This window comes from Channa argus, chromosome 16 (genome assembly GCF_033026475.1).
Source record: "Channa argus isolate prfri chromosome 16, Channa argus male v1.0, whole genome shotgun sequence".
Classification (NCBI taxonomy): domain Eukaryota; kingdom Metazoa; phylum Chordata; class Actinopteri; order Anabantiformes; family Channidae; genus Channa; species Channa argus.
In genome coordinates, this window is record NC_090212.1 from 10,431,479 (window position 1) to 10,452,500 (window position 21,022).

Sequence of the window (21,022 nt, forward strand, 5' to 3'; positions counted from 1 at the left end):
GCTTTCTTCCTATAATGTCTGACAATAAGTGAGTGTGTGATGTGAATGCAACAGGAAGAGAGATGCATGCAGGTACATTTGTGGGTCTATTCACAGTAATACAGTATATTGGTTTATAGCCTATAAAGTGTAAGAGGAGAAGGAGAAGCCTGAGATACTGAATGGCACAAGATGGAATTTGTTTTTAGTTTTTTGTTATTTATCTCACGCAGATTGCTAAAAGGATTTCTGGATTGGCTACCCAACTATAATATGTAATTTTTCAAAAACACCTTCTGTAACTGCTGATTAAGGTTTGAAATACACTGCAAAAGCACATGATGTTTTTCTTTGCTGCAGCATGCACAGGATTCTCACTTCACCGAGGCGCAGCACACTCCCTACCTAGAAAAAAATACCTAAAAAGAACACATTTAATGAAGTAACAAAACGAAAGTACCAAAAGAAAAGCATCCTTTTTATATCTAAAACCACCATCCTAATAATTTGTCATGCATTAGCCTCATGCAAAGGTTTCACAAAGACAACATGATCCAGCATCCAGTCTATCCAAGCCATTAATACTGTGTTGCTAAATAGAAATTCACGAGTTGAAAAAATTGGGTGTATATTTCCATTAAATGCTTTTAACACTATCTAAAGCTTGGTTATGGCTATGTGCCATAGAGAGGAATGCACAAAGTGGATGAATAAACCTGATCCTCCTAAAGGGTTAACAATTTGATTTTTTTTTTTTTCAAGGGAAAATCAATGACTTCTGAAAAACAAACCTAAAACCTATTTGATTTAATCCATGGTCAGTGGGAACAGAAACCAATTGATTTGATTGTCTACAGAGGCAAACGTGGCAGGAGAGAGGATCTTATGGTTGAGAGTGAATGAGCGTGTTTGTGCGTCCTGTTATTTTCTAGATCAGCCCAGTCTTGAGGTCAGAGCCACGGCGTAAGGAGCGACCAAGCAGCAGGTCCTTCTCGTGGATGAGGCTGTCCAGCAGGTCCTCTTGTCTGTAGTTGTGGTAAACCTTCAGGAAGGCCATCACTGCGATCCCAAGCCAGGTGAGCCAGGCAGCCCACAGGCCAAACTAAAACAGGGACATGATTAGAGATATGACCAAATACAGAGTGTGGTTCAGTGATGTAGATCATACCAACACGTACCTGAGCGATAGCAAACTGGTCATAAAAGGCAGAGTTGTCGAGGCCAAGCTCTAGATCAGTGTCCTGAAGGTCCTCACAGCTACAAAACAGGGCATTTATGAGGAGCCCTGCACTGTTTAATGAAACTCTCTGTATATTAACTTTAAGGCGTTGCTCTCTCACCTGCTAGGCATTGTCCCACCCTCAGTTATGGCATCACACCACAGGTTGAAACCCACGCTGACGATTGTGCTGGACAGGAAGACTGTGAACACCACCAGGGAGCTGATCAGCAGGTTGAGGAAAGCGTTGAAGATGGAGCTGCCGGAAAAACAGAAAAATGCTTTACATTTACGCTTCATTTTTTCTGAAACATGAAAGCTTTTAAAAGTGAAACATTTATTGCCCCAGAGCCATGTCCCAGAACAACACAGTATATTAAAAAAAAAACACAGTATTTTTCAAAGTCTATCCCCTCCATCTTTGCAATGGAGGATGACATTGACTGGTCGTTTTAAAAAGCGCTAGTCTGTGGATAATTTTCATTATTTCATAGCCTGCACATACAGACAGATTCTGTAAGAAAGGCACCCAGACAAGGGCGTGGATAGGGAAAACATTTACATTGAGACGTTAAACCTGGGGGGAACAGACTGTCCTATTGAGCGTTTTATGACGCTGGTATATAACTGTATTGAACGAGCACAAGTGAACGGTCACTCACTCGTCGTGCCCTTTGCACATAAAGAACAGCAGCCTCCATGCCTGCACGGCGGAGAGGATGAGGGACGCTATCCCCACAAAAGTGATGAAGCTGCAGGAGGACTCAGGTCCCCACTCCTCCACGATGAAGCGCTGCTTGGACACAGTGATGTTCTCGTTTTGCCACATACCGCGCGTAAAAAGCAGACATTTTCCTCCGAAATCCTCCGTGTTTTCAGATAGAGGCACCACGGCGATAAAACCGAATACGAAAGCTAAAAAATAAAGAATGCACTGGGCGAAAATTAAATTATCGAGGGCCATTTTTCTGTCTACCCTCTTCTGCTTTCTGCGTCCTGGAGAAGCTGCGGCTGCGCGGTGGAGGCACCGATGAGCGGAGGCGCAGCATCCGACGACGCGCTCTGGTGCAAATTAATGAGCAGACAGAGGCCTTCAGGTTTCTCCATCTTACAGCAGGCCTATCTGGATCCACTGTGGAGATATTGCATTTCTACAGGTGATCCCATTCGCAGCAGCTTAATAACTCTTACTTATCCAATATTTACACAATTTAACCCTTTGACATTCAGTTTGCCCCATCTTTTCACTCAACTACAAATCGGCATTGTATCCATTTATTTTAGCTCTTTGGTAAAACTATGATGATTAAAATGTATAACTTTTCTCTTGTATGGTCAGTGGGTTTCAGTGGGTTCAATATAATCACATCCTTGTACACACACACGTTTTGTATTCACAGGCAGCACACTCGCAAATTGGAGTAATGGCTTGTTTATACGTAGTGACAGTCCTTAAAGAAGGGCAGGTAGCTGTCACTGCCATCTGACATGCTTCACTGGTTCCATCTGGTGAGCCGGCCAAGGTGTCTTTCCCCTTCCTCAGCCACTCAGCCTCAGTGCTGCTCACAGTGCCCTCCAGTGGGCAACGCACCTGCTGCCACCACCACCTCCTCTGCCTCCCATTTGAAGCATGGGTAGTGCTTTGTGTCCAGTTTATAGAGGCAGTTGGCTGCAGGAGGTGGGGATGGAGAAATGCTCTGCTTGGTGCTTCAAGAAACTGAATATATACAAGAATAAAAGAGAGAAACGCTAAACTCATTCTTGAAAAGGCCTGCGTTTTCTCATGTTTTTTTAACCCAGCCAACATTAATAATCCTGTCATTTTCTGCTAAATATCCCACACAACATAAAGACAAGTATTTATACAACAGCTTTCCAGACAACAGTCAGCTATTTGTATCCATCATAGAAACTGCAGTTTTTTGCATCCTTAGCCTGCCACATGATTTATGTTTCATTTTGCTGCACCGCGGCACTCTGATTTCCATGATGTTATCAGCTCTCAGATTAGCTTGAGTTATTGTGCTTGTGTGTGTGTGTGTGCGTTTGTGTGTGTGCGGTCTTGGCAAGAGTGTTGATTTCATTTTAACATTCACAACCAGTTTGCTTCTTAAGATTATTAGGTACTCTTACTTCTAAGTCATGCTCCTTCAACACTTTTGCTGCTACTGTTGCAGATCCATTCCCTATAAAAAATCAATTTACAGTTTCTGTTATATTTCATTTTTGCTGGAGTAGTTTATTGCTACAGAAAAATCGAAGCACAGCGCAGCAGAAATACTAAATCTAAGTAGGTAATCTAGGTAAACTATGCTGAGATGGTTATGTTGACCTGAGACATCCTCTGGAATCAGAGGTGCTCCCACACCTGCAAAGTCACAGTGACAAGATTTCAAATGCACCTTTTTAAATAATAGAGCATGTGTGGTCTTGTGCACTAGCCACCCAGGGGAAACCCACAGCAGAAGTGTGCCAAGCTGAAATATGTGTTATAAGTTATTCAACCAAAGAACAATCCACAAAATGGGGGAGGGAGGAAGGAGGAGGATGCTAACCCAAATGCCTTCCCTGGGCTCTGTGCAAATATGGGGAGCGATGGGCAGCAGAAATCATTGGGAGGTCATACATTTTTCATGAGATGCAACAGCAGCAAAGCAAACATCCTTTTTCAGGTCCTAAAGTGCATAATAATTTTCAAGGACACTATAATTTTCGAGAACTCTATTTTGAATAAAAAGTAGTAATGGTTTAAATGGAGCAACATGCATTATTGTAATATTAACACATTGATAAAAACATAACATGTAACCCAAAATGATATTTTTATCTTTAACGAAATATTTAATAATTTAGATTTCATCAATAATTCCTAAGATATTTATTATTGAGTGTTTCTAACACATGTGATGTTACAGCAGGGAGGAAAAAAGGGTGTGTCAGGACAATCTCACCAGCTGTAAGGAGTAAGGAGAGATAAGCCATGTCACTGTAAAGTGCTTTCCTGCACATCAAGCCTGATCAGTTTATGTAAATATGTGTGTGTGTGTGTGTGTGTGTGTGTGTGTGTGTAAATATACGTGTAATACATTCATGTTCTCTTCACTCTTTTCCTTTATTGTGTTCTCCCGCTTCTGACGGCACCTTGTGAAGCCTTCCTCAACCTGTGTGCTCGTCCTTGTCTGCTTGCAACACAAAACAACAGCAGAAACAGTCACAATTACAGCCTCATATCCTGGGCACGATGTGGATGGCCTGATGAAATATCCTGTACTCATTAATCTTTCCCCATGGGGTCCAGGAGACTGAGAGCACTGGGCCAGATGCTAATTAAATGCTCCTAATAGAGGCCATTTATTTCTCCTTGAAATTTTTGTGTTTCAACATACAACATAAGCCAATTCAGCGACTCCCTGCTTCTCCCTTGGCAAATATTGATATTTTCATAAAGACAATAAAGTTGATAACATCTCATTCACATTATCTTCATGAGCTTCTTTGAGTTGATTAATTGCCTTGTTTTCACTACAGAATGAATATCTCATTTACAACTGTGCCACCATAATTTACATAGTAAAATTGTGGTTGTATGGAACAAAAAGAAAATGCATACTTTGCACTAATAACTAATGTCCTGCTTTTACTTAGAATTTAACACTAAATGGGGGTCAGTTTTATCAGACAGTAAGGGTTTGCTTTAAATTCATTTTCACACAATACTATCTCTCCATCTGCCAATTAAAAACCTACGCAGTATAATTTCTGTTCTCGATGAACAATTAGATAACAATAATAGTACCACCTATAATTCAGCCCACTGGCAAGGCATGCTTACGACTGCAGTGTAATGAATGTAATGCCATCACTACAAACATGCAATGTACAACCAAAGTAGATTGGCCGTGATTAACACACACATTTTGTACAGTATAGGCTACTCAGACCCAAGATATAATCATCATAAATTAACATGGTCTAATTACATATCACCTGCTGAGCTCCATATGTTCCCCAATTCTGAGCAAAACAATTAGGGACTGCATCCCAATTAAACAATTACCCAATGAAACCACAGTAAAACAATTACCTGGTCACATCCTGGCAATGCCTATAGAGTAGGGCCAATAAACAACAATAAAATAATTATCAAGCACTAAAAATGCATTTTAAAAAGATGACTACATCAGTTTCAGATTTTGTATTGACTAATAAATAAGAGCCAAGTTCCATGGTGTTTCATTAATCCCTCAAGATACAATACTCTTCATTTCTATCTCCTGAAGTACTGCTTTCATATTTGGAAAATGACATCATTGTAGTCGGAGGTCTTAAAAGGCAGTGATGTTTATGCTGGAGGACAGGAGAAAGAGGGATCACGGCAAGTAAAGAGGGGACCTGCTGGGCTGTGATGAAGCTAAATCCTCAGGGACCAAAAATGACATCACCCACATCCGATGTGCTGTCAAGCTTCTTAACTGGAATAATAGTGACCCCTACTGATCAGCCTGGATTTGGTTTCCAACAGTTTCAGTGGACTGTTTGCATCAAAAGACAGACCTGTTTGCCATCTATGATGAATCCCTTTTGCCTTACAGTTGAGTCTGTAAAATACACCATATAGGACAACACCAGACTTGATACAAAAGAAGGCCTTTTTGTTAAATGTGCATGAGCAGAAACAAAAGCAGTGTTCTTTCTTCCAAAATGTAATGATATTAAAATCAAACAAAACTGATGCGTGAATAAAAGCCTATCTAAGTCTATTCTTTAGGAAACCTGGCCCCAATGTAATGTTTTTAACCCTTGTCCTAGTGACAAGGTTGGGGCATCAGTGAGGGGCAACAGGCCGTAGATCCCTGAGGCCCAGAAGTGATCAGCAGAGCCAAGCAGATGGAGGCACTTCTGCTTGCAGTAGCAGATGCCCAATTGAAAGAGTGAGGATTTTATGGATTGCTCACTGCTGCAGGAAGATTAAGGGAACCAATTTCTGACACTTCATTTTCTCTTCTGTCTCCGTGTACCTTTGTTACTGCCCACCTTTGGTACACATACTTGAGCCCTGCACCCTGCAGTAGACAGGAGGACTTCTGATATACAATTATGTCTGACCAAAAGACACATACTGTACATACAGACTAGAGTCAGATGAGGCTGGCTCATTAGAACGAAAAATATATGGAGCGATGCCATCTGATCAGTCCGCCTGTGACAACACACTGCTCCCAGGGTCAGTGCAAGTTGAGAGACCGTGAACAATTTCTTTAGACACTTCTTTGCAGCGAGCCAATTTTTCTGCCGATTGGAGTTTGTTCAGTGTCAATAACCTATTAGTGAACTACATGTCACCATTATGTTAGTGTCATTCTAGCTGAATGCAGCCTCATAACATAGTCAGGTGCGAGGAAACTCTGACTCTCAACTTGGGACCCGCAGATGAAAGGAAGCGTTTGTCTGACGTCGTTACTGCAGACTCGCGGGGAACGAGTCATCCTGAAAACGGAGGAATGAAATATGACTCATATCAGTTTTAATTTGTTTGCCAGTGTTAACGTTTTCTATTAGTGTTGTGTGACCTCTGACCTCCTATGCAGAGCAAGAGATTCATCCATGTAGGGTCCTGAAACTGCATCAACACTGAGACAGTCCTCGCTTGAGAAAACACCTGTCTTAATACTGTCTACTCCCTCTAGAAAAGACAGGAATAACGTGTAGTTTCTCCTTGTCCTTTGTCTGACTCTGAAAGTGAATTGCGTGTAAACAAAATCCACCCAATAGCTGCCTCTTTATGTCTTTGTTAAAGTTTCTAAGGAAAACAGGGTCTGTGGTGCCATCTGGTGTCACCATCAAATCAGGGCAACAGAGGTGAAGGAGGAAACAGACTCAGAGCTCAGATCCTCAGAATAAGAAATGGCCATTGGTGACTCACGCTTCTGTTGGGAAAAGAGCAGATCACAAACCTGAGGAATGTTTTTTTGGAAAAAAAAATCACATATTAGTACTTTTGTTGTTATTGTCAGCAAGGATACTGAAAATGCATACATTATGAACAACAGGCTTTTCCTCTTCTGTTTGATGTGTATGTGCTGTTTGTTCTAGGTCTTCTGCCACATCTATTGGGGAGGGGCTGGGTGTGAGATGACGCAGAGCCTGAGTTGACAGAAACATCTCTCTTCTGCTGAATTTAGTCTCTGTGTTTTCTGGCCACACCACCAGCCTGGAATGAGAACACAAAGAAATGAAGTGCTGAGTACTCTAGGATACTGAACTTATGTTAACATATCCTCTTAATAGGCCACAGCTAGAGCCTCAATAACTTGTCGTGGGCTGTGGCCTTTCTCATTCCCATCACAGCCTCTCTTACTAGTCTGACTAGTTCCTCAGGGGATATGCTGTTGTCTGTCTGTGTTTGGTACAGTGGGCAGGGTGGCCTTTCTGATAAACAGTCTGTTCGAACAAAAACCTCATATTTAAATAGAATTAGGAAAAAGGCTTACCTTTTTGCTTCAGTCCCATTTGCCTTGTGTCCTTAATGCTAATAAACACATTTAAAAGCAAAAAATAAATAAATCAAAGCTTCTGCATGCAGGCCAAATCTATCTCAGGAAAGGAGAAAGTGCATGACAATGTCTTCACCTTCTGTGTGACCTCTCTTCAGCAGAGACCAGGCTTCAGAGAAACAGGTAGAGGCCAAAGATATTGTCAGCAACACAAATGAAAATTATATAACAGACTTTGATCAAACATGTGGCAAGTAAAGTGGGGTTCTAGGTACCTATTTTGAATAAGGCCATCTGCACAAAAGTTGGCATCCTCATTGAGAATGCTTTCTTGTCTGAAGACAAGAAATATAATACGCGTTCAGTAATGTACTTTCATCTGTGAGCTTCCGTAGCGAGCGGATGATGACTCTTATAGTCAAAGCCTCAGACCACTGACCCTCTGTATCCAAGAGGATGCACGTCCCTCTGACCTCAGGCGGTGGGTTCAAAACCAGGAAAACAGTGCTCACATGGCAGGATCAAGATAACACCACCATAAAATGGTCCTTTATAGTCTTTGTATTACTCTTTTATCCATAGCTAGTGTAATGTACTTAGGTTATCTAAGTGAGTGGTTAAATAACTTGAGCATTTAAGCCTAGAAAACCTCTGTCTCACAGGTATCCATAATTAGATCAGCACATTGTGCAAGAACAGATCAAGGCATGAATTTGAAGTCTTTGTTTTCAGGAGGATCCATAGGGGGAAAAAGTGTTAAGATTCATTGGATTCTCAGGACTTACCTGGCGTAGTGATCCACTTGTCCATAGTAGCTCAGATAAACTTCACTCTCTGCAGCGGTGAGTGTGTGTGTTTGTGTGTGTTCTGCCTGCCTTGCAGATCTGCATTGCAGGCCTGGTGGCTACAGTAGCGTTCTCTTTTTACAAAAGCTGCTTTGGTACATGTTAATCCACTAATCTGACTCTCAGTTAACATTTCATTGGCTGATTTGGGGTTTGGCTCCGAGTATATATTTGTGTTTGTTTGTTTGTGTTTGTTGAATTGGCAGTTGACAGCAGAGTTGAGAACAGCAGCAGTGACATGATGCAGAAGGTGAAAATTAAATGTCTAAAAATGAATATCCTGTTCTGTACAGAGGCATTTGAGACTTTTGGCCACACTCAAGTGTTTTACGATTATGCAAAGGCAAGTTGGCTGCCTGTGATTAATATAGTTAAATATCAATTTTGCCCGTTTGGGTGTTTAGGTGTCTTTACTACTAAAAAAAACACACACACAAACACATCCACAGGGACAGTCATGTTTGTGTAGGTGGCAGAAGGTGGGTCCAAATCTCTCATGAGGCCCAGGGATGATTAATGACAAAGGGGGATTAGGAGGAGGGTCACGACTTAGTTACTAGTGTCACTCTGATGCTGCTACGGCTGCTTACATACTATCTGCATCACTACAACTATAGATGGCCATCTCTGCTAGGATGGTAGCATACAAAGACACAGAAAACAAGAGGGCAGTCATGTCAGCTTTTCAAGATGACTGCTGACCAGTCAAAGGTAGGTGAGGTTGGCTTTTAGGATTAGAGTTTAAGAGCATCTGTTATTTGTTGCATTTTATTTTAGGGGCCTTTGTCGAGGCAGAAATACCTGGATTACTGGATCTTAAAGGAAATTATGTTTTCTAAAATACACTGGTTCTTGCTGATCTTTTCCTGGTGTGTTTTATATGTAGAACCTTTGCTGTTTGCTCTCACTTTATTCATCTTAATAGCGTTGTTATGAAAGAATTTGTTCATTTCATCCCCTCACTACTGTAGCCTCAGAGGAGTCAGCACCTGCAATATAACAATAATGCAGCGTCCACACAACAGCGATCATGGCTACTGGGCTAAGCTGCTTATGAAACGATCTTCCGAGAACTTTTCCACCAATCCCCCTCCCCTTAGTTCACCACATCCACTGCAGGATAACCTGTTCTTCTCCCCTGCTCTACCTGTGTCCCACCTTTAATCCCACCTGGACAGAAAAGAAAAACTAACAATGGCCGTCCTGAAAGTAAAGTTTACAAAGACCAAGAGAGATAAGCTGGCCCAGGTCCTGTGGATCTTAAACTGGATCTCAGTGGTGACAGGGGTCATCCTGTTCAGCCTGGGGCTCTTCCTTAAGGTGGAGATTAACAAACGGGGTGAACTGATGGCTGAAAGAGGCATCCAGTATGTTCCCAACATGCTGATCGCTGTGGGCCTCATTGCCTGTGCCATCAACTTCCTGGGAGGGAAGATTTGCTATGACTGTGTGGATGCCACCAAGTTCTTGCGCTGGAAGCTAATCATGCTGCCCTACATTATATGTACTTTTTTCTTCACCTTCTGTGTGCTGGTGGGCGCTCTGATGTGTTACACCATGCATGGGGAGTTGGAGGAGTCTCTGGACCTGGGGCTGACACAAGCCATGAGGTTCTATAAGGACACAGACATGCCAGGAAGATGTTTCCTGAAGCGCACTGTGGACATGCTGCAGATAGAGTTTAAGTGCTGTGGCAACAACGGCTATAAAGACTGGTTTCAGATTCAGTGGATCAGCAACAGATATCTGGATATGTCACAGAAAGATGTTTTGGAGTAAGTAAAATGTCAGAGTAAAAAAATCTAAATCCCTGCCCTTTTCATAAACTCCCTAAGATAACATGGTTGAATACAATTGTAAGCAGCGTAGCACTAAACTTAACCACAAAGTTTCTTTTTTCCCTGGCAAATCTAGCCGATTTAGAAGCAACGTGGAGGGGAAATACCTGATGGACAGTGTCCCCTTCAGCTGCTGCAACATTAACTCCCCCCGGCCCTGCATCCAACACCAAATCACCAACAGCTCAGCCCACTTTAACTACGAGCACCAGTTAGAGGAGCAAAACCTGTGGATGAAAGGGTGTCGCCAGGCACTGCTGGAGTACTATATCCACATCATGCAGTCGATTGGTTTCACAGTCCTCATTACCTGGTTGTTTGAGGTGAGGAAATACAAGATGTTAAAAAACTGGTTTAATGGTGACGTTTAAGGGGAACTCCAATGACTTAATTAAAGTGTTTTACAGTTGTTGTAAGACAACAGCTGCATATGGTAAAAACGTGATGTTTAGCTCCAGAGAAACTTGCATGACATCTGAGAAATTGCCTTAAACAACCCTTGAGTCAACTACAAGACTACAATTCATGATTTATGTAGATACCAGAGGTTACTACACCTCTTTAACCCAAACCCTATATCAGCTTGATGCTCTAGTAGACAGGGCACTACATTATTGAACCTGAACCTCCTTTTGAACTGTGAGAAGTCAAGTTGCATTGTGGGTGATGTAGGTGCCAGGTTTTGTCGAACAAAAAAAATATTGTGTCAATTAGACTACAATGATAAATTAGTGCAGTGCTATTTAAAAAAAACAGCTTTCTCCAAAAAGAGGCATTTATACTCCTACAATTTATTTATCTCTAAACATTTTTAAAGCTGAGACAGAGGAGTCATAATTTCATTAAAATTCCAGCAGTAGTGAGAAACAACGGGTTTGGATCACTGTTGGAGAAGATGTTTGATGTCATCTCTGCCTTTGCAGAAACAGCTATTGCACATTATTTTCACACATTGCCAGTACTATCCCTGGGTAAAGCCCTACTGTCATGTTATATTTGGGTCATCATGCAACACTTGTGAATTCTCCTGTTCAACTGCAGCATACACTTTGAATGACAATGTTCTACTCATTCAACATGGGTCTCTGCGTCTCTTTTCAGCTATCAGTGTGGACAGGGGTTCGTTACCTCCAGACCTCCCTCGAAAACGTGCTGAGGCAGGGTGACCCAAACTCTGAGTCTGACGGATGGCTGCTGGAAAATAGCTTCATGGAAACAGCTCGCACCAATCTGAACATCATCAAAAACCTTGGCAAGAGCAACCACATAGACACAGCCAACAATGGAGACCCCAACATCAATGTTCCCACTACCTCCAAAGCACAATATGGGCCAGACAATGTGCCACCAAAGCAAATACCTGACACTAGCTGACGTTTCCCAGGCCTCAGTTAATACTATCACTATTAAAGAGCCTTCATCCACACTACTTAAAAACTTGTTTAGATGAACTTAAACTAAACTACAACTGACAAATATCTATAAACATTTATTTATTTGTGGATATATAAAAAAAGCAGTACCACTTCTTCGGATGACAGGGTATATTTTGCTAAATTGCAGATAATGGCATTTTAATCAGCCAAACAAAAAACTATCAAGCGCTTTTAATAAGAGGCTGGGGTCAGCATGGACAAAAAATGAAAGCTGACATGATTAGTAGGTGTTGGAATGCACAGCTTGCTGTGTATGGGGTTTACTAGCCACAGAGCTTCCATGCTGACCCTTGTACACCACAACATTAAAACCACAATGTTGCATTAATGTTGTGCCTGATCAGCGTTTCTTTTTTATTTGAACACCAGCATAAATAACAATACAGCCATTTTTCTATATATACGTGTGTGTGGGTATATATATATATACCCACACACACGTATATATACATATATACACACACATATATACATAGGTATATATACACACACACATATGTATGTGTATATGTATATATGTGTGTATATAGATATATATATCTATATATATAGATATATAGGTATGTGGAGTAGCGTGATAATGGTGTCATTACCTCTGAGTGCTGTGTGCATTCTTTCATGGTTTGAAAGATTAGCTGTACTTCAAATGTATTAGGAAACAAAGTTTTAAGGGTAGTAAACTGTTTAATAATTACAATGTGTTTGTGATTTCATGTACATTTAAAGCACAAAACTGAATAGAGATCATGTAATGGATAACATATTTTCATTATTTCTCACCAATAATCTAATGTGCCTCATCTGGAGATTTCAAGATATGGACGAAACAATAGTAATGATGAAGAAGGAAGAATTGTATTGTTTATGTAAGCAAACAAATAATTGATAAAAAAAAAAAACACCTTTCTCCTTTTATGCTGTTAGATATCATAAATTAAAACACTATTGTACTCAATTGATTCAGGGCACAGTAATAGTCTGGCTGTATATAGGGTAGTGTCTGTATTTATTTTCACAGGCTGGAATTTATGTAGTTCTGTCAAACAACCTAAGAAGGAAAGGATATGTTGAAACATTTTTCCTGCAAATGCAAAAAAGCAACAGAAATTATATATCTGATTTTTTTTACCAATAAAATGTACATGTCTTTTTTTTCATTTAGAATATTGCAACTGTTTTTTGTTTTTGCTGCAGTTATTTTTTTTATGTGAAAAACCCCATGTGGTAACATGTGACTAATCATGTGCCACCAGTGTTCCCTTCAATAAATTTTAACCTTCACATGCATACAGTAAATATCTCATAACAGTAATTTTTGGGCTTAGAGGAAATATTTCCACTCACTGAGTATATTAAATGGCCAAACCATTTGCCTAGATCTCTATTATTAGGACACCATGGAAACAGGTTATTGTTGTTATTGTTTACCTTTTTTAAATATAACTTGTATTTTCCATACATCTATTCTATGTGTCTATATAGGAGTAAAAAAGCACATATGACAATAACATGTTTTGGATGTGTGATGATGGCCAAACATTTCTATATGATTGCATCCTCAAACACAGCATAATTCTACATTAGATATTATACAAATAATCATTTCTAAAACAGCAGGATAATGCAAAATATTCACAGCATTGTTGAGGGGACAACTCAAATGCACTGATAACTTAAACATGTTGACATGTATTTTGTTTGTCTTTATTTGAATGAGCCACTTTGGAAATAACATTACTGTAGGAGAAACTCATTCTCACAGGACAGTCAAATTAAACAAGGCGACTTGGGTTTGCTCATTATTCCTTACCCTCTATTATTTTTCCCTTGTGTGGCTTGTACTGTCCCACCTCTGTGGAAACCAGCAGGGAGGGGTCAGTCACTCATGCTTCCTTAGATTGCTAGAGGGTTGTTTGCTTGTGTGCGTGTGTGCAAATGTATGTGTTTCATTGGATCACTAGAGCAAAACGTGCTCCGTGGCTGTGCTCTTTATTCCGTGGCCCACCCAGTTGCAGCGGTCATTACAACATCTGCCACTCTAAGGCAAACATGACATTGACCACCTCCAGGCTGCGGGCAATTTCTTCCAGGATGCAGTGCTGCTGCCACAGTTGGTTCAACTTCCTGTAGCGCTCCGGGCAGAGATGCAATGGATTGCCCCTTCTAAAAATAGAAAGTGTGTTTTTTTTTTTTTTGTTACATTCTGATCCATCATCTCAAGCAAAAGCTACAAAATGTCCCAACATCCCCTCATAAGTTAAAGTTCTGCTAAAAGTTCTGCTAAAACTGATTCATTCACATGGAAGTGGCATTTTACTCACATTAGTTCTGGATAGAGAGAATTTTATGTAGAACTGGTTTGTTAATCTATAACACTGCCTGATAATTTATAGGATCACTACATTACCACTTTGACTTTCAGATAAATTTTGTAGAATATAATTTTTTAAACTTTCTTTTGAAACCTAGCGAGAGAGATGTATAAAACTAAAAGACAAATTCTCTAAAGACAACGGCAGCTACTACTATTTTGACTGTTTGCGACAATATTGTGCCTACATTTGCAAATCTGAACAAAGACGACAATTCAGTACATGGAAAAGAAGCTATATTTCTAACCCAAGGTGAGTATCAGTCTCCCCATAATCATCCAGGTAAGGAGCAGGACATGTGCTTCCTCGAGTCTTACTGGCCATCAGTACAATTTCGCACTCTCGTATCCTGTCAACATGAAATTGAACTTCATTAGTGCATTCCACTACAAAAAAACAACAACAGAATTCAAACGAAAAAATGAACTAAAAAATATATTTTCACCTACCTGAGGAACATCCCCACTCCAGCACCACAGGTAGCAGCGTGGATGGTGCAGGCTCCCACATCTTCCCCATCTAGCTGGCTGAGACAGCAAGAGCTCTGAGAGCACAGCATTGTCCCACAGAACAGGCACAGGGTTGGATGTTTTTTCTCATCGTCTGTTGAATTACGACACCTATGGACAAAGAGGGTTGGACATCTACACCTAATTTTCCACTACAAGATGTTATTAGATAGTGACATGAAAGTCAACCTTACTGAAAATGGCTGGCTTGATTAAGGAGAGCACTGTAATCCTCAGGAAGATCAATCAAATGATTCCTTCTCCTCGGGTATCTGGAAAAGGAAATTAATAAATTAAAAAGGCGTGGGTTTTTTTTTTTTTTTTTTACAAAATTAAAGTGGCACTGAATTTATACAAAGTCTACCTGACTATCTGGGTTTTGCCTTTCAGGGCTTTGGTTATAGCTGGGTTCCCACACCATCTAAGGAAGAAAAACATGTCTAATAAGGTGAAAACCATGCTACTGAATGATCATGTACAGTACATTAATGCTGCTTTTCCATTTAACACCTACTTTTCCAACAGTGGAATAACAGTGTCTCTGTGCTCCTGGAAGAGCTGGAACACATTGGAGGGTAGTGCCAAGTAACTGCATAGTGCCTCCATCTGTCCTGGAGAGTTAACTGTAATAGTTTAAAACATTAGTCTGAATTCTTAATTTATTATGGTATTAAAGTTATAATGAGGTAAAACTTTGTTTTTACCTACCAGAAGTACTAAAAAGCTCTTCTGGAGGATGTATTCCTGTAAGGCAATTAAAAAAGAGAGCAGCACAGCGCAGGAAAGGTTCAATTCCTTTCTTCACCCTTTCTGCAACAGAACTGCCGGACACATCTGGGTTCAACCTGATGAGCAAACAACAGTACAATCGATCAAACAAGCTAAAGACAATCTACATTTCCAGACAACAAAGAGCATTGTTTGCCCCTACTGACTGGGCATTTGTTTCCATTACAAACTGGGTGGGTCAGTTCCTGTCAGCTTTGATTAAAAAGCAGGCTACTGAAAAATAACCGTTCCATTGTGTCTGCCACACTGACCTCCTCCAAACATAGTGAAAATGTCTGCATGAATATTATTATTTTTTTTTTTTGTAGATAAAAGCTGGCATATGTTTTACAGGGGGTAGCTTAGTTGGTAAGGCAGTCGTCCACGGACCACAGGGTCAATGGTTAGATCTATGGCCGTGTACCAAAGTGTGTGTGGACGGGTGAATGAGAAGCAAAATTGTAAAGTTATTTTAATGAAGGCGTTGTATAACTGGCCATTTACCATGATGTGAGGCTTCACATACATAAGGATAATCTTACCACTAAACTAATAAACAAAACAAAAAATTCAAAAACCAATTAATTCAGAAATGTCATAGTTTGTCATTTTACACAAACTACACATTAAAAAGTAATAAATATTCAGGTCATTTATTTGAGCAATAAGAAGTTGAGAAACCTTTGAGGGTGCTGTGACACCATAGCATACAGTTCTGCTGCTGCTTTTGCCTCCTCTGTGTCCTCTGCAACCACCACAGCAGGAAAATCTAAATAGAAATGACACCATTACGTAATCATTATAATTATCTTTAGTATACATCATTCTGTGACAGCTGAGTAAATTGTAAATATCAGTGGACCTGTGGTAAGGCTGGGGTTTTCACTGTCTGTACCTGTAGAGGAAAGGAGAACCTGCAGCATATGAGCCATGGTGACCAGGTGCAAGATGTGCAGGTGGTTGTAGGCAGAGCTAACAGCAGATGGCTCCAAGTCCACAGCTTCTTCCTGATACAGCGAAGGTATAGACAACACCAAACCCACCTGGAAAAAACAAAACAAAAACAAAAACAAACGCACACGTTTTACTTGTACAATTTCAATTAAATTTATACAGAGTTATAAAACTTCACCATCACATTTCTCTATCATGTTTAATTTTTATTACAGAATGCATACATACATTTATATAATAACAGTGATAAAGTTAAAAGAACATAAAGTTGTAAAATTATATTTAAACATTTGATCATATCATAAATGATCTAAATATCATATTAACTATAAAAAGTAAAAAGTAATAAAAGTCAGAGAAATTATTGGAAACAAGGAGAGTTACTACAGAAGAAACTCACCAGAAGATGAAAAAAGTCCACCTCCAAAAGAGAAGGGGTACCTTTTCTGCTTATGACCGGCAGCAAGACTGGGAAGACACAACATGGACAGTTATTGTATACAGTCATAAAATACTGATAAATAAATATGATGAAGTGAGTATGTTTAAATGGACCACATACCTCCCACCATGTCTGTGAAGTGCCTTTGAATGACAGCCTGAGAGCTCTTCAGTCTCTGTGATGCTGCAAACTGAACTACTGCCTTCAAACCTGCAAGCTAAAATTTAAAAGCATTTCAGACATATAATACCATTAAATTCAAAATGTATGCATTAAACGTGATAGTCAAATGTACAGCATCCAACCTGTCGGTTCTGTAAGGACCCAAAGAGTGGTTTGTTATCTTCCTGCAATATGTTTTCTGTAAAGACATAAAGGGAGGCATTGTGAGAATTACAGACAAATAAGAGGACACGGATAATGCTTAAATATTAGGTGTTACCTATGGCCTGAATTGTGAAGGCACATGTGTTCCAGGCCATAAGGGGCACATGTGGGCACAGCTCATTGGGGGCTGTCTGCAGTCCCACCCTGTGGACTGTGGTGGCGCACACAACCAGCATCTCCATTATGCTGTCTGAGAACTTTCTCCTAAAAACAGCAAAGAATTCAGCTACAGGTAACATCAATACTTAAATAACACTGAAGGAGGTGACAATTTCACTCACGGTTCTTGTACTCCAAAGCTCAGTATGGACCTAAATTCTGGCTGGCCCTCTCCACACAGCCCCATGTCTGTATCACTACTGCTACCTTCTGTGTTGCAATCTCAGAGAAAGAAAATGAACCATTAATTATGTCATGTCACATAATTACTAGAGTGTCACACATTACAATGGCATCTGACGCCATAAGCATCTGACGCAACTAAGTAGAAGAACTTGACAAAAACAAATTACATAGGCACTTCTCAATCTCAGTTATCATTATCTGATCAAAGGTTTTTGCAGACATAGTACTAGCATACGAATCCTGTGTACATTTACATTTAGTCATTTAGCAGACACTTTTACCCAAAGCCACTTACAAGTGAGGTACAAGGCAAGCAAAGACATTTCAGCAATAAGCAAATGAAAACTCTTTCTGCAGTTGCTTTAGAGTAAATGTCCTTCCATCGCACAAAGCTAATTATAGTTTTAACAGCAAGGGTGTTGAGTTCACCTTTATAGCATAAACATCTCACATCTCAAACAGCATCCATACAGTATGTGATTCTCTGCCAGGTTAGATTATACTCTACATGTATATTCAGATATTTTGTAAACTTTTTTCCAATAATGGCACAAGTGACAATGTAAGACAGAGCTGGAGAGCTGAACCTAGAACACAAGTAAACGGTTAATGATTTATTTGTGTTTTTCCAAAATTGATGAGAGGGGGTGAAAAAATATGCAATTACTTATTTTTTGTTTTATAGCGTCAGCTAATTTGGTTACTTCAAAGAGATCCGTTTTCAAGTTTACATGTCTTCTTCTTTTGACTTGTGCTAACATTTTAAATTAAAAATTATTCGTCACAGAATGTAAAAGCTGAATGTAAAAGAAGGTAAAAGCTGAAAACTTTAAAGGGGGTGAACAATTTATAGGACTGTATGCTCTGTATCTCTTCTTACCATTATCCTGAGTGACTGACTTGAGGCCTTTAATTCTGGCACAGAGGATCTGAACCCATCGAGGCAGAGTCAAATGCTGTCCAATTATCTCTGCATTTTCACTGCACACAGAAAACAAATATTAAATTAACTATTCATCTGCAAATCCCAAGGAGCACTGCAGATTGGCTTGAAAAAAAGTGGACTGAAATTACTAGTTAAACGTTATTGGTTCCAAGGGGATGAGAGGGATAACCGTATTGCACAGAGACTTGCACAGGGGACAGAGGTACTCCCCATTCTCCAGGTCGATAATAAGCTCAGCGTGAAGCCGGTTCCTGGTCGCATTCTGGACTGCCTCAAAATACCTGAATACAGAAGACAGACTTAATGTAATGCCTTCTAGTAGACTATACACAGTTTAAGGTAAGTGCTGCCAAAGAGAGTCAAAATTCTTCTTGTAATTACTCACTTTTGCCAACACGTGGCATGCATGACATGTCCACAGCTGCCAGTGTGGGTCCCCACTGCCAGTTCAGGAGGCATGAACAGGGGATATGTTGTCCCTGTCACATTTAAGGAATAGATACAACAAACACATAAGTCAGATGAGTCTGAGTCACAGTTTAAGTCATAAAACTGCAACTACTAAAATGTAAATGAATGTTCATAAAATGTAGATCGACCATCTGTTCTGTTGGTTTGTATCTTTCCTCTGCACTGCGTCAGCACTGTGGACCTCTGGACACATGCCGTTAGCACCATGGCTGGAGCCTGAGACAGCACTTCTTGCTCCTCCTGACAGAGAATGCACGTCAGCACTTCCCTCTCAACTGGGGAGGACCCTCGGTGGGGCCCTATGGATACACAAGGCTCCTTCTGCTCCATGGCAAAGCTAAAGCAATAAATACAACCCAAACTACAGTTAATTTCATCTCAAGTTTGTGAAAAACACACCCCTTTGGTTTATGAGTACAGTGTGACTCACTTGTCAGTAGTGGCAACGGGTTCTCCCTGTGTTCCACTCTCTGGCATGTTGTCGTAAAGCATCTTGTTTGACTCAATGAAGTTCTTCTGCATTGCTGACATTTGGGCCATGATCTTTTGTCGGTGGAGTTTGGCTGCCTCCGCCTTCCTTTTTCGCTCAGCTTTCTCCTTGTCCTGAGCGCTCTGGACCACCCAACACAAGTCAAAGTGTGAGATTACACAGTATGGAAAAGATGCACAAGCCAGTTAAGTGGCACAGTGTTTTGTTCAAGCATAGCAGTGTGTGATGTTTCAATTACTTCTTGAGACTTGGACTGAGGTTAGAAAAGTGAATTGGCATCAACTGTATATCAGTCTAAGCATTGATAGAGATGCAGAATGTGATTACTGATGCTAAGCCATCTAACAATGTCATCCATGTATCTCAAGTGAGCTAGCTGTTTGTAACAAAAAGAAACTGACACCATCTATTAAAAACGCTATATTACATGACACTGCAGTTTCATTTTCAGTGTCTTTATGAAGAGGATAAGTGACCGATAGCTGGCTTTTGTTGGCAAATGCTTCACACCTCTTCATGTTTGGTGATTTCCATGCTCATGGACGATGTTGGACTGGATTTCTCCCGGAGGCACTTGACAATCTCAAACATCTAGATGAAAAACATTTATACAAAAAATAAGCTTAATAGGGAAATAACTATCAGTCCAGAAAGCTGCTGGTAATGTACAAAGTTTTCTATGAGGAAAAAAAAGCCTACCCGTAGAACCCATTTGACCATATCTTTTTGAGCTTCAAGAGAAGGAAGAGCCTTAATCTTGGACAACAAGAGGAACACTGAACTGCCCTGTTCTGAACCAATTCCTGGAAGAGCAGAAGAGTCACTGGCGCATCACAAAAATCACATGACCACCCATTAACATCCTATGATGAATGATACATTTTTAAAAAATGTATTCCCCTCACTGTTAGCCTTGATGCTGAAATTGAAGGTCACTTCCTCCACTGCGCTGTCGTCAAGCTGAGTTTTTTCTTCAAGCAATGCCTGACCTATCAAGTGCAGGGCCTAGGAGATAAAAGGTAGGATTTATTTTTACTACATGCCATTTAAGAAACAAGTGTTGAGGTAGAGCAAGTAAGATTCTGCAAGGAAACAAATGAATCCTTTGAAAACCTGTTGGATCATGGCTTCTGTCCAATGAGTGGCCTGGTCCTCTGCAGCTCTCTGCAGGACACGTCTCAGGACATGAATCATAATGTCACAGCAAAGCAGATGCACTATACTTGAGAAAGCTGGACACAAAGCAGGGGGCACTGGAGGGCGGAGAGCTGAACAAAAACACAAACACAGGAAATGTTAGCAGAGTTGATTCATTGTCATCGGAGAGTCTGAACAGAGCAATGACGCTGGCAACCTTTATCACTGCCTTCCTGGGTCCTTCTCTTCTTCTGAGATTCTTCAGCCTACAAAAAGTGAAAAAGAAGTGAGTGAGGGACACTTAACAAAAAGTGTGTCAACTTAATTTTTGTCTGCATTTTGTTACCTTGCTATGCTGGGATCTTGAATAATGGTAAAAGAAAGGGTTGA

General features: G+C 40.3%; 3 protein-coding genes across 3 annotated transcripts in view; 1 reads left to right on the forward strand and 2 right to left on the reverse strand.

The window, feature by feature from the left end:
- Nucleotides 1-177: 177 nt before the first annotated feature.
- LOC137101510 (transmembrane protein 179-like) lies at nt 178-2,177 on the reverse strand. Its single transcript, XM_067479993.1, has 4 exons — nt 1,861-2,177; nt 1,320-1,457; nt 1,158-1,236; nt 178-1,081 (listed from the first exon to the last, which is right to left on the reverse strand). Exons 1-4 carry the CDS (start codon nt 2,160-2,162, stop codon nt 908-910), a joined length of 693 nt encoding a protein of 230 aa, XP_067336094.1. The 5' UTR covers nt 2,163-2,177; the 3' UTR covers nt 178-907.
- A 7,554-nt stretch (nt 2,178-9,731) lies between these two features.
- On the forward strand, nt 9,732-12,121 carry prph2lb (peripherin 2-like b). The gene is made up of 3 exons (XM_067479772.1): nt 9,732-10,312; nt 10,452-10,698; nt 11,477-12,121. Exons 1-3 carry the CDS (start codon nt 9,732-9,734, stop codon nt 11,747-11,749), a joined length of 1,101 nt encoding a protein of 366 aa, XP_067335873.1. The 3' UTR covers nt 11,750-12,121.
- Nucleotides 12,122-12,475: 354 nt separating this feature from the next.
- The window catches only part of ubr1 (ubiquitin protein ligase E3 component n-recognin 1), a 19,542-nt gene continuing 10,995 nt past the window's right edge, over nt 12,476-21,022 (reverse strand). The window contains exons 23-47 of the mRNA XM_067479771.1: nt 20,979-21,022; nt 20,850-20,898; nt 20,609-20,763; nt 20,401-20,500; nt 20,195-20,298; nt 20,006-20,086; nt 19,436-19,617; nt 19,134-19,342; nt 18,920-19,013; nt 18,663-18,815; nt 18,469-18,569; nt 17,525-17,624; nt 17,299-17,447; nt 17,162-17,217; nt 16,977-17,073; nt 16,815-16,882; nt 16,356-16,503; nt 16,142-16,229; nt 15,401-15,537; nt 15,207-15,315; nt 15,057-15,113; nt 14,887-14,964; nt 14,633-14,803; nt 14,431-14,532; nt 12,476-13,974 (exon numbers count right to left, since the gene is read on the reverse strand). The exon at nt 20,979-21,022 is cut by the window's right edge and continues 59 nt beyond it. Coding sequence (XP_067335872.1) covers nt 13,833-13,974; nt 14,431-14,532; nt 14,633-14,803; nt 14,887-14,964; nt 15,057-15,113; nt 15,207-15,315; nt 15,401-15,537; nt 16,142-16,229; nt 16,356-16,503; nt 16,815-16,882; nt 16,977-17,073; nt 17,162-17,217; nt 17,299-17,447; nt 17,525-17,624; nt 18,469-18,569; nt 18,663-18,815; nt 18,920-19,013; nt 19,134-19,342; nt 19,436-19,617; nt 20,006-20,086; nt 20,195-20,298; nt 20,401-20,500; nt 20,609-20,763; nt 20,850-20,898; nt 20,979-21,022 — 2,774 coding nt within the window. The 3' untranslated portion in view covers nt 12,476-13,832. The remainder of the gene's footprint in view (nt 13,975-14,430; nt 14,533-14,632; nt 14,804-14,886; nt 14,965-15,056; nt 15,114-15,206; nt 15,316-15,400; nt 15,538-16,141; nt 16,230-16,355; nt 16,504-16,814; nt 16,883-16,976; nt 17,074-17,161; nt 17,218-17,298; nt 17,448-17,524; nt 17,625-18,468; nt 18,570-18,662; nt 18,816-18,919; nt 19,014-19,133; nt 19,343-19,435; nt 19,618-20,005; nt 20,087-20,194; nt 20,299-20,400; nt 20,501-20,608; nt 20,764-20,849; nt 20,899-20,978) is intronic.

Coding starts and splice junctions, on each gene's coding strand:
- LOC137101510 (XM_067479993.1), bottom strand. CDS start 2,162: ATGGCCCTCGATAATTTAATTTTCGCCCAGTGCATTCTTTATTTTTTA. Junction 1,458..1,860: donor ATGTGCAAAGGGCACGACGA/GTGAGTGACCGT, acceptor TTTTTCCGGCAG/CTCCATCTTCAACGCTTTCC. Junction 1,082..1,157: donor ACCAGTTTGCTATCGCTCAG/GTACGTGTTGGT, acceptor TCCCTGTTTTAG/TTTGGCCTGTGGGCTGCCTG.
- prph2lb (XM_067479772.1), top strand. CDS start 9,732: ATGGCCGTCCTGAAAGTAAAGTTTACAAAGACCAAGAGAGATAAGCTG. Junction 10,313..10,451: donor TCACAGAAAGATGTTTTGGA/GTAAGTAAAATG, acceptor TGGCAAATCTAG/CCGATTTAGAAGCAACGTGG. Junction 10,699..11,476: donor TCATTACCTGGTTGTTTGAG/GTGAGGAAATAC, acceptor GTCTCTTTTCAG/CTATCAGTGTGGACAGGGGT.